General features: G+C 41.9%; 1 protein-coding gene across 6 annotated transcripts in view; it reads right to left on the reverse strand.

Moving 5' to 3' along the window:
* EVC2 (EvC ciliary complex subunit 2) overlaps positions 1 to 13134 on the reverse strand; it is a 165676-nt gene that overhangs the window by 148137 nt on the left and 4405 nt on the right. For all 6 annotated transcript variants that reach the window (XM_073342528.2, XM_073342532.2, XM_073342529.2 and 3 more), the window contains exons 2-4: positions 11560 to 11614; positions 2330 to 2496; positions 1724 to 1789 (exon numbers count right to left, since the gene is read on the reverse strand). In XM_073342528.2, coding sequence (XP_073198629.2) covers positions 1724 to 1789; positions 2330 to 2496; positions 11560 to 11614 — 288 coding nt within the window. The remainder of the gene's footprint in view (positions 1 to 1723; positions 1790 to 2329; positions 2497 to 11559; positions 11615 to 13134) is intronic.

The raw sequence follows: 13134 nt of genomic DNA on the forward strand, positions 1-13134 counted from the left end.
TGCTAAGAGGTGAAGTCTGGAAAACATGCCACTACGTACCCATCAATTCTGCAAGATGCTTGATTGTAACATCATGGGAAAATCTGCAGTGACAGCAGGTTACCATGGGAATTTATGGATATAAATGCTAATTAAAATAAGGGGAACTAAGAGGATAGCCTATGAAAAGTGAGGGACCCCAAATTTTATGGGGTGGAAGTCCAGATAAGGGAAAAGGGGTTGGAGCCCGAATGCATATGCATAAAGGCTATTGGCATGAGTAAAAAGAAAAGGAGTACTTGTGGCACCTTAGAGACTAACCAGTTTATTTGAGCATAAGCTTTCGTGAGCTACAGCTCACTTCATCACAGAATAAAAAGGGTTCCTCAGCATGAATAGGGAGGAAGAATCCATCAGAAGACCCTCTACAGAAGGGGTTCTCAACCTTTTTCTTTCTGAGGCCCCCCCAACATGCTATAAAAATTCCATGGCCCTCCTAGGCCACAACAACTATTTCTCAGTAGATTAAAAGCCAGGTCGACAGTATGGGGTAGCAAGGAGAGCAATTGCCCAGGGCCCCATGGCACTGTGGGGCAGGGAGGGGTCTGAAAAGCTAATTTGCTCAGACTTCTGCTTCAGCCCTGGGCAGTGGGGCTCGGAATTGGTCCTTCTGCCCTGGGCCCCAGTGAGTTTAACACTGGCCCTGCTCTCTGGTTTATTTTGGCGGACCCCTTGAAACCTGTTCACAACCCCCAGGGGGCCCTGGTCCCCTGGTTGAGAACTACTGCTCTACAGGTAACTATCGTGATGATAACCTTGGGGATGCAAGAACAGGTTGAACCTCTCTAGTCCAGCACCCTCGGGACCTGACCGGTGCCAAACCAGAGAATTTGCCGTCCCACAGGAGGTCAATATTGTAGTGAGTGGGTCTCTTTTTATTTTTATCTCGTTGAGGCGAATAAATGGAACAATGCTTGCAACACTGCCTAGCCAAGGCTTACTGGCTCTCTTCATAACAAAGTGTTAGTGTTGTTGCACAATTTTATTGTATGGCACAAGGAAATAAATAGATAAAGCATAAAAAACATAAAATAAAATCATGACGAAACACAGATGTTGCTGGACCTGAGAGTGCTGGACTAGAGAGGTTCAACCTGTATGAAAACATTGATGTTGGATATTTTATGATATTTTGCCATCTTCACTTATGTATCTATAGCTGCGGCATTGATTATATGTATAGTAAGGTTTTTAATAAAGGGGAGATTGATCATTTGCAGATGCTGTTGTGGTTACTGCTATCATTCCTCATGGGCTCCTAGTCTCCAGAACTAATGATATTTCTAATAGTGGTTCTCACCCTGCTAATTCTGATACCGTAGCCTTTAGGAAGCATGAACCCATGGCATAAGTTACTATATTTAAGATACCACTGGCAATATCAACTCATCAATAATATAAAGACTAGACAGCTCAGTCATGTTCTGCACTCTGTACAAAGTTAGTAAATGCTGCTGACTATTGTTTCAAAGCTCATTACTCACAGATAATGTTGAAGTATTAGATTACATTTACTGTATAACAACTTACTCCCTTTATTATACAATGTAAAAGTATTTGTTTGTGTGTACTGACTTTGGGTTATATTAGGGTTCTTATTTATATAACTGGACAAAAAATATTCACAGAAGATTTGGATCTTACTACTTCCTCAAATAAGACAAAGCAGTATCTCAAAACTTACCACTGCACATTTCTGAAGAGTTATCCCATACCCAGAAGACACTGAAATTCTTGGCACATCTTCCAGCTGGGGAGGGAAAAAACAAAAATCTTGTATATGGACCAATCTCAATACAAAACTACAACACAAGTTGTGTAATGTAATGGAGAAAGAGAAAAAAGTTAAACCGGTTCACAACTTTGGCATTTAAGAGCTCTGCCAACCATCAATGAATCTCCTTTTATCTGTTTATACAAATTTGTTTAACTATCTACTCCCACACATACTTATTAGCCTAAGTGACATATGTTTATTATTCTGTGACCAGACTTCCATGACAAAATGCACAAAGAAACAAATTTATCAAATGGTACAAATTCATTTTATTACTTAGAGAGAGTTAGAATTTATATGACATACACCTGACTGTACCTGTCACCTCAGTTATAAGAAATTCATGCATTTACCAGATGTTACTGCTGAAGGTACCGAAGGTGAACATAATTATATGAGACACAATTAGAAACTATATACTAATTAGGTAGTAAATTCCCAGTGATAGACTACTGCTGACCTTACTTCTCTACAACCCTTTCAGATATTAAACATCAGCCACCTCTTACTGACCAGCTGCTGGTTAATGGTAGACTCTCGTTTGAACAAAATCTTCTTTGTCCATGAGGGGATCAAGGCAAACAGTGAATGGATCCCGTAAATATCTGGTGCTGCAGAAGTCAAAAGCAGATCATAGTCTTCATTTGTTCCCTTTAATTCTGGTCCCAGTAATTCTACAGCTGAAAGTGAAAGTAATACTCTATGTTAGAACTAAAGCATCTGTCTCATGAACTCTAGATCCCATGTGGCAAAAACTTGCCACTGTGCCTAGCAGTAGCAAAGAGAATCCAACCATTTTAAGAAGAGGTTAGATAAATACCTGTTAGGGATGGTCTACGTTTACTTGGCCCTGCCTCAGCACAGGGAGATGGACTAGATGACCTCATGAGGTCCCTTCTAGCCCTTCATTTCTGTGATTGGGGCCTGTCATAAATATAAAGGGAAGGGTAAACACCTTTAAAATCCCTCCTGGCCAGAGGAAAAACCCTTTCACCTGTAAGGGGTTAAGAAGCTAGGATAACCTCGCTGGCACCTGACCAAAATGACCAATGAGGAGACAAGATACTTTCAAAAGCTGAAGTGGAGGAGAAACAAAGGTTCTCTGTCTGTGTGATGCTTTTGCCGGGGACAGAACAGGAATGGAGTCTTAGAACTTAGTAAGTAATCTAGCTAGAGATGCGTTTGATTCTGTTTTCTTTAAATGGCTGAGAAAATAAGCTGTGCTGAATGGGATGCAGATTCCTGTTTTATAATTTAAGGTTTTGCCTAGAGGGATTCTCTATGTTTTGAATCGGATTACCCTGTAAGGCATTTACCATCCTGATTTTACAGAGGTGATTCTTTTTACTTTTTCTTCTATTAAAATTCTTCTTTTAAGAACCTGATTGCTTTTTCATTGTTCTTAAGATCCAAGGGTTTGGGTCTGTGTTCACCTATGCAAATTGTTGAGGATTTTTTTATCAAACCTTCCCCAGGAAAGGGGGTGTAGGGTTTAGGAGGATTTTGGGGGAAAAGACATTTCCAAGCGGGCTCTTTCCCAGTTATATACCTGTTAGGGGTTTGGTGGTGGCAGCGATAAAGTACAAGGACAAAAGGTAAAATAGTTTGTATCTTGGGGAAGTTTTAACCTAAGCTGGTAAAAGTAAGCTTAGGAGGTTTTCCTACAGGTCCCCACACCTGTACCCTAGAGTTCAGAGTGGGGAAGGAACCTTGACAGGGCCCTATTTTGCTAGGCAAATGCAGTATGAGACAATCCCTTCCTGAAGGAACATGACAAGGCAGGCACAGGGCAAGAAGAAAACCAAGGAACAGAGAGGTGAAGTGACTTGCCCAAGATCAGGCAGCAGGTCAGTAGCAAACACAAGAACAGAACTAGGTTTCCTTATTTCCGGTCTAGTTATTGCCATAACTGCTGGACCTTACTCCCTCTCACACCAAAGGAAACAACCTTAATTAGTAGGTTCTGTTCTCAGTGGGAAGTGTGCACAACATTGAAACTAGAGTCACGTTCTGAAATAATAAAACTATACAATTCATAATAAACTTCAGACAAAATTCTGCCCTCAGATATGTGCACACAACTCTCACTGGGAGCCCAGAGAAAAGGTTTTGTATGTGTACTGTATCTCCAAAAGCAGAATTTTGTCATTCAGATTTAAAGCAAATTATATCTCAATTAACAGGTTTCAGGCTTAAACCAACTATTAATAATTTCAGCCCACAGTAAGATTTCAGAAAAGCATGAATAATTGAAGAGCTTTATAAACATGAGCTACCTAAATATAAAAAGACTTGTGCTTCAAAGACTGTCTGCTAGTAAACCATTAAACATTCAGACTGTATTAAAATGTTTCTAATTGGTGCTTTGTTCTCAAATGAGTTTTCGTTAAATTGTAACGCAATCAAATCAAGGGCCCCAATTCTGTAAAACAGTAATGCCAATATTATCTTAGAACATGCTGAGAAAAGATTTGCCCATGATGAATACCTCTGAAAATATAAACCAAAATAATTTAATAGCATTAGTCTATTCAACACAAGTTCTTATATCACACTCATCACTGTACTATCTAAACATCTTCCAGATAGGGATAAGGTCCAGTATTACTACGAATGGATGCTCATGCTAAAACTTAGTTTAATCAAACTGGAGCTGATCAATAAATTGGAAGACAATTTAAATTAAAAATTTCTAAATTGTTTGTTTGCGGGGTTCGCAATAGATGTGTCCCATCTTTTGTGAAATGTTCTCACTATTTTTTACTGAATTTTTTTTAAATCAAACTCGTGTTTGAAATCTTTCATTTAAACAAAATACATGTTTGCTTACTGAAAACCCATTGTTTTAGTAAAACTTTTGATAATTTTGAAAAAAATTTCCATATGAATTTCAATTAAAATAGTGCAGTAAAAATATTCTGGAAAATTTTGTGAGAAGTAGGTTTTCATAATGTCCACAACTTTTTATTAAAAGTTTCATTTCAATAATCCGGTTTTTTCAACAAAAAAATAAATGTGTGTAAAAAATTTCAACCAAAGAAATGTGAAACAAACAGCATATTTTCTGCATATTATAAAGGATATTTTTCTGTTGTATTTTGTTGGGATTAGTTATGTTGAATTATGGCCCAATCCCATGTAGTATTTACTACTTTTTGTAAGGTTCTGTTTGCACCTCACACCTCCTCGCACCTTTCAGGACTAAGCCCTTAAAAGTGAATTTGGTGACTTAAATCAAAGCCCTGGTGAGCAGGATTTAACTAAACAATTATGATTACCATGATAAATGAGATGCCAATATAGACTCCAACCCTGAAATGACAGTACACAGATGGACTTCTATACCTATGAAGCAACCCGTTGACTTCATATGCAGAAGTCAAAACTTGTTATCAGTTGCAAAGGTTGGAACCCTATTGTGCTCAGGAAGCACTTTATATTGAACTGCAAAATAAAAATATTAGAAAACTAAAACAATAAAGTCATTGCAACAGGTGAAAGGTGAGTGAATATTTTGCCATCGAGATTACAGTTGGATTCACTAAATCCCATATATTCATATTATGCACAATATCATATTACCTAGGTGTCAGATACATGAATTATTAAGAAAAATCTTTGCTGTCCAAGTACAGACTATATTCTCTGCTCCCTTTCCTATGAGTCCAGGGGATAGATATGTAAGAGAGGAATCTGTTAGATTACCAAAATGGAAGAGACTACAAATGGCTATGTGCAAAGAGGTGGATCTTGCATTTGCAATAACCTCAATTACTGGTCATCATTAGGGACCGAATCTTGGAACTCCAGTGTTAAGAGGATTGACTTCTGTAGCTGTCATGTGTAGTAGACTTTATCCTCTAAGGACCAGCCATTATAAGGGGATGAATAAAGAAAAGGAGTACTTGTGGCACCTTAGAGACTAACCAATTTATTTGAGCATAAGCTTTCGTGAGCTACAGCTCACTTCATCGGATGCATACTGTGGAAACTGCAGAAGACATTATATACACAGAGACCATGAAACAATACCTCCTCCCACCCCAGTCTCCTGCTGGTAATAGCTTATCTAAAGTGATCACTCTCCTTACAATGTGTATGATAATCAAGTTGGGCCATTTCCAGCACAAATCCATGAATGACACACATGAAGTAAAATGGGTCACACATTCTTTTTAAGAGAAAGCTGAAATGGAGGCAGCTATTAGTCACAAAAACAAACGCAGTAATCTGGAAATTTAAGAGGTTCAGCTATAGTCTGGCAAGCAGTGGGTGCAGAACCCTGGAAGTCCACTCTTTGACATTCATAAACTTCTGCACCACATCCGAACTCATACAAACCATACTGGTGTTGTCAGTGTCAGAATTACAGCAGATTGTAAGATCCTCAGGGCATGGGCCAGGTCTTAGGTGTAAAGTGCCAAGCTCAGTGCTGATGCTCAGTTACCAGTAAAAAAAAATGTGCATTTTTAATAAAAAATACAGTAATTCTAATGGTTAGCCCTTCCCCCAAAGCTGAATATTTTGAATCTGTAAAGAAATTTGGAATCTGTTTTTCCTAATGAGTCCTAACATCAACAAACCTTTCAGTTACCTGGTCTTATTTTTGTTTTTCAAAAATGCATTTGTTTACTATATTTGTTTTTTCCCCCCTTGGAACTATTCTGTGTCCTCAAAAGCACGAATTTAAAGTCCCTTCAATTACACACACCAATGAACAGACAAAGGTAGTAATTTACTGCACTTCAATTTCCAGTGTTGCCATTAGCTTTTCTTGTTTCAAAGTCAAAGACGCGGTGAGAATAAACCAGAGGGTAGGAGGTAGGACAAAACAGAAAAAAATAGGATGCTTTTCAGCAAAAACTTATGTTACTACTGCTATGCTCCCCCTCTACACCAAACCTGTAGAACCAAGTCCTGAATCCGTGCAAGTCAACCTGGGTCACCCTGGTCATGCCTGACCCTGGAGGAGAAGGAATGTTCACAGTAGCTGAACCTGTTTTCACTGTGGGGAGCCAGGACACACCCTTTCCTCCTGTCTAGCTTGAAAGAGCTCAGGGAAATAGACCAGCCCAGGCCCAGTAGTGGGGGTACAACCCGGGCATCACCAGACTTCCATGCTCTGTAGAACCCAACTCAGGAACCATGGGCTCTCTCCGCATTTCCAATTGCCACTGCAGTTGCGGGTCTTGGAGCGAGCACAGGAGACTCCCCTGCAACTAGCGATGACAGACTCCAGGGCTGCTGCTGACTTTATACATGTCAAGACAGCCCAAACCCTCCAGATCCCTCTCCTGCCAAAACCCACACCGGATCTGGTGGACACAATTGATGGGTTATCCCTATCATTAGGACTGGTGACCTAAGAGACAGTCCCCTTAGAGGCCGAAATGGAAGGGCATCAGGAAATAGTATGTTTTGATGTGATCTGCTCTCCATTCTTTCCAATAATTCTTGGCATTCCTTGGTTGGAGCTACATTCCCCATGGATCTCCTGGTGGCGGAGGAGCATTAGCGTCTCTTCCAAATATTGCCAGATAGCTTGCCTCCAACAAATCGACCAACCCCAAGTGGTCGCATCCAGGGTCCCAGGATTGGATAAGACCCTAAGAAGCAAGACCCTGGACTGTGGGGGGTAACCAGAAGAGAGCAGCCCCAGACCAGAAGCTCAGCCTCCTCGACAAGTACTGAGACTACCTGGATGTGTTTGAAAACAAAAATGCAGATTCATTATCCCCACACAGGGACTACACCTGTCCAATAGACCTATAACCCAGGACAAGGTGCCCTGTGGATGGATAGACACTATGTCTAAACCAGAGCTGGATGCATGACACGTGTATAGCAGGACAATCTCACAATGGGCTTCATTCACAGATCCACTTCCATAGGAGGAGCACTAGCCCTCTTTGTGTGAAAAAAGGATGGGCCACTATGCCTCTGCATAGATCATCATGCATTGACTCAGGTGACTATTCAAATCGGTACCCCCTGCACCTCATCCCGGAATTGCCGGACTGCCAGGACCTTTTCACTAAACTTGATCTTTCAGGGGCACACAATTAGCATGGATAAGGCCTGGGGGGTGAATGGAAGACAACTTTTCAGACCTGATATGGGCACTCTGAATATTTAGTAATGCTGTTTGGCTTAACCAATGCCCTCACAACATTTCAACATTTCATAAACAATGTTCAGGGACATCCTAGATCACTACATAGTCATCTACCTTGATGATATATTGGTGTTTTCTGAGAAGCCCTAAGCAGTACTGCCATAATGTCAGTCTGTCCTGGAGGGACTATGAAAGCTTAGTTTCTACGCCAAACTAGAGATGTGCACCTTCAACCAGACGACCACTGAATATTTAGGTTACATGGGGCATTCAGATAGATATGCAGAAGGTGGAAGTCATCCATAACTGGACAGCACCCCAGACCCACTGAGAACTTCAGTGCTTCCTAGGCTTTGCAAATTTGAATAGGCGATTCATCGCCAAGGACTGTGAACAAACAGCCCCCCCTGACTTGCCTCCTTCATAAAGCCATTTGATTCACTTGACTGCCTGAAGCCCAGCTTGCTTTCAACCAGCTCAGGACTGCCTTCACCACTGCCCCGATTCTGGCACACCCTGACCCAACTCACTCATTTATAGTGGAAACAGATGCATCCAACGTGGCCCTCAGGGTGGGACTCTCTCAGTGACTCAGACCCCAGTCAGTTCTTCATACCTGTGCATTCTACTCTCAAAAAAATCATCCCCGCAGAGATGAACTACGAAATATGGGCAAGAAGCTGCTCCCAATCAAAACTGCATTACAAGAATAGCATCACCACCTTGAGGGAGCTCAGCATGCAGTACAGGTATTTACTGCCCATAAGAACCTCCATTACCTCCACAAGACCTGAGCTTTGAACCAGAGGCAACTAAGGTGAGACCTGTTCTTCTTTTGATTCAAGTTTACAACTACCTGCCACCCAGGAAATTGAAATGGGAAAACTGACACTATCTATCTGATAATCGTGAAAACTGACTATCATGAAAAGGGGAACACTACTGGGAAAAGGAGGACCCCCTTCTGAGACCCTGTTCCTCCACAATTCAGCAAGATGGGCTCTCCCTTATCCGATCTGCCTCAAAAGAAGATTCACTTGCCCAAATAATACAGTCTATGCTATTAGGAGCTAAGATTCACAGTTCCATGAGGGATGGGATGACATATTTTGATGAACTCATAAATGTTCCCCTGGGGTGCCTTGACAGGAGATGCTACGGCTGTGCCACGGTGATCCATTGGTGGGTCACTTTGGCTGCCCTACACCTCCTGCATGGTTTCCCTTTTTTATGGTGGCCCTGCATGCTGGCCAAAACCCAACCTTACATAGACTCCTATGAGTGCTGTGAATGTACCAAGATGTCCTGGACCAGACCTCTCAGCACCTTAGTACACCTGGAGACCCCAGCTAGGCCTTTGTCCACCATCAGCTGAGACTTGTGGAACTCCCAGCGTCTGATGATCACACAATATTCTTAACATCCATAGACCATCTGACTAAAATGGCTTATCTCCTGCAACCACCTGTGTCGAGACCACAGCCCAACTCCCGGTCCATCTCCATGGACTTCCAGACCACACAGTTTCAGACAAGGCCCACGTTTACCTCCCGCTTCTGGCACAAAGCGTTCAGATTACTCAATGTCCGCATCTCCACCTCCACCATCTACCACCTCAAACAGATGGATGAACTGAAAGGGTGAACCAAGTATTGGAACAGTACTTGAGGCATTTCGTAAGTTGTCACTAAGATAACTGTAAGCCATGCCTGCCTGATGTGGCACTCTGTCCCTCTCTAGCAGCACCTAGATCATCTAGAGATTGAGTCTGCTACAGCCTTAGCTAAGAGCCATGTGGCTTTTAGCTCATGTAGTAGCGGCTCATACTCTAAGCTTCCAAGGTCCTAGATTTGATCCCAATGACTGGGCTCTATCAGCGTTACAAGCGAGGGCTCATCCGGGATATCAACTGGGAAGTTGCTGAAGCTTGGGACGCGCTTCCTCAGCTAGGAGAAATATGTAAGCCATGCCTGCTTGATGTGGCGCTCTATCCCCCTCTAGCAGCACTTAGACTATCTAGAGATTAATGAGTCTGATACAGCCTTAGCTAAGAGCCATGTGGTTTTTAGCTCATGCAATAGAGACTCATGCACTAAACTTCAGAAGTCCCAGGTTCAATCCCGCCCACTGCCAACCAGTGTCTGTCAGTGTTACACTCCACAGGTTGGAGCCTCTTTTTTGCTAATTATGGGTTCCAGCCCTGTTTTTACCCAGCACTACCACCAGCCTCCCTGGTGCTACCACCAGCCACCAAGTGAATCCAACAGATCCATCTCGTTCAGGAGAAACTCAGGAATCACCTAGAAGAGGCAAAGACAGAGTTTCCACTGGAGGACCCTATGAGGACAGGCACTACAGAAAGAATCACCCAGCAGGGCTTGAGTGGCAGCCCCTTCACAGCCCACTGATTGTATTATGCTGATATATAAATCAGGAAGCCACTGTGTGGAGCAGTGTGAGCAATGACACAGACTGCCAGCCAGCTTCCTCTCCAGACCTTGCCTGGCTGTGGACCCTAGAATCTGCTTCTGACCTTGGTTTGTCCTTGACTCTACTATTTGCCTGTTGTCTGTAACCCAGTGGCTGACCCTGACTCACTGATATCCTCACCCAGCTCGACCCCAGAACCACTACTGATCTCCTGACCACAGCTTGGCACCTGACTGGGGCACACAGCCTCTGTCAGACTTCAGGAGAGCACAGAGATTGAAACTGTAAACTGATTTTATTACAGCGGAAATTGTCTGAAGCAAATGAAGCTTCCATTAAAATATTTTTCAGACACTATATGTCTGGAGGAAATCTGTGAAATTCCAGTTATGTCTACACTGCAATACAAAACCCAAGGCAACGAGTCACAGTGCCCAGGTCAGCTGACTTGGGCTCACCGGGCTCAGGCTATGGGGCTATAAAATGTCAGTGTTGGACTCAGACTCCAGCCCAGACTCTGAGATATTCCCCCTTGTGGGGTCTCAGAGCCCAAGCACCAGCCTGAGCCCGAACACCAATACTGCAGTTTTATAGCCCCACAGGCTGAGCCCCACATGCCTGAGTCAGCTGACTAGGGCCAGCCACAGGCCTTTTATTGCAGTATATACATATCCTAAGACCAATCTCTGACTCAGCTTTGAGCTCAAGCCCCCCTTCTATCCATACACAAATCAGTCTGACTCAGATCAGCAAGCACTCAGGACCTGGGTTCTAGACCCTGCTGGTTGGGTGGGTCAGACCCCAAGTCCAGTTGTGACTCAGGTCCAAACCCTGTCAGTTTGCAGTGTGAATGCAGCTCAAACCACAGACCCAAGTCAGGTCTGCCTAGTGCAGTGTGGACACATAAGCACAGTTGTGAGACCTAGATCCAGGAACCATAAGCCCTGGTTTAAAATGCAGCGTGGATGCTTCAGCATGGGCTTGGAATGACTAAGTCCACAAGCTTGGAACTTACAGGCCCTGGATTACCGTGAAGTGCAGACATAGCTATAGCAACTAAGAAACAGAGGTGTATCGTGTTTTATAATATGGCAAATGTTATTATAGAACAAACTTTTTAAAAGCATCTGGGCTCCCAGGATTCTCCAGCACTTCGAGGTTTAGAACAATTGGAAGGGCAGTTAAAATGAATACATACCTGTCATACCGAAGCAGTCTCTCTTTTTTTGAATCCGCAGTTTATCTGTAACAACCTACAGTTAACACAAAAGAAGAATGACTATAAACCCAGGACCTTCTTTACAAAATACATTTCTAATACAGTTTAATCTGTCTCAAACTGGAGATGTGCTTTACACTAAAGTACAAATTCTGATTTCTGTACTCAAAACTCATAAGATTATCAGAAGTGGCAGTGAGTAGTGAATAGTACACTGGACCTGGGGTCTGCGTTCTTATGCCTTGGCCCTAGCACTGATAGTAGCTTCCACGTAAGTATAAAAACCTCCAAGATGTGTATGTTATAGACTGGCTTTGTCAGAAACTCTTTTGACAGTCTTAAGCCCTGTCTACATTAAGGAAATTTGTACCAGAATAATACTTGCCTGCCTGCCATATGGAATTATAAAGATTAGATTTGAGATCTGTGGGGCAGAAACATCAACATTTTAAACCTAACCAGTGTCCCTTAAGTGACTTGACACAAGACGTCCGAACACGTTAGTATTAGAGCCAGAAATGTATCTCAACCCTGATCCCCATTCTGCTACTCTATCCTCAAGACCGCACACTCTCCTAGCTAATGACTTAGATGATGGATAAGAAGATTGTTCATTGATATATCTTGTATGTCCAGCCTGCCCAAAATAAACGTGGGATTTTCTTTAAAGTCCAGTTGTGGTCAGAAAAGCAGCTCTGTAAAAAAACATCACCACAATTCAATACATACTTTCTCTGTTTCACGTCAAATCTGTTTATTTTATGGATACAAACATGTTTTTACTCTCAGTGGTGCAGAAACCAATATCAGTCACGAAAAGCAAGCTGTATTCTGTCCGGCCTCATACATCAACAGAATTATTCAATGCACTATTGATGAAGATGAAAGAAACAAAAAGAACTCAATTTGCCTTTCAGGGTTAAGCAAGGGCAGGGAATTTAAAAATCTTCCTTGTTAATTGATCAAATTTAACCTGGAGTGAGAGGACAAGCAGCTATGGGAAAGCAATATTTAAATATTAAATAGTAAATAAAATATTTAAACATGAAGTAAACGTAAAATTACAAAGTATTATATTAATCTGTAAACATGAGTTAAAAGGAGATAAACTAAGATGAACTAAAATTAATTAAAAACAAAGGTTCATTTTTAAATACATTCTAACCAGTACGCCATTGTTCTGTGGTCTCATTTGAAATTTACAGTAAATACCTAGTTCCTGGCAAAGATGTCTATACTTCTGTAAAATGTCTTTTGTATAACGCCAGTTGTCAAATGTGACTTAAAGTGATCTGTGTGGTTACAAATGTAATCCACAGTTTCAGTGTACAATAAAAATATTAACTACAAAAATGAGATTATGAAAGTCAGTGAACTGAAGTTAAAATAGAGATCTGTGTTTTAGTGACTTAGAAAATGATTTACTGGTATGCAGTGGCATTGGATTAATTAGTATAGTGGGGGAGCTAAAAGCCATTGAATAAAACTGTAAACCCTGTATATGATGGAAACCACTTCAAGTCAAAGGGTGCTGCTGCACCCCCAGCACCCCTA

This window comes from Lepidochelys kempii, chromosome 4 (genome assembly GCF_965140285.1).
Source record: "Lepidochelys kempii isolate rLepKem1 chromosome 4, rLepKem1.hap1, whole genome shotgun sequence".
NCBI lineage: Eukaryota > Metazoa > Chordata > Testudines > Cheloniidae > Lepidochelys > Lepidochelys kempii.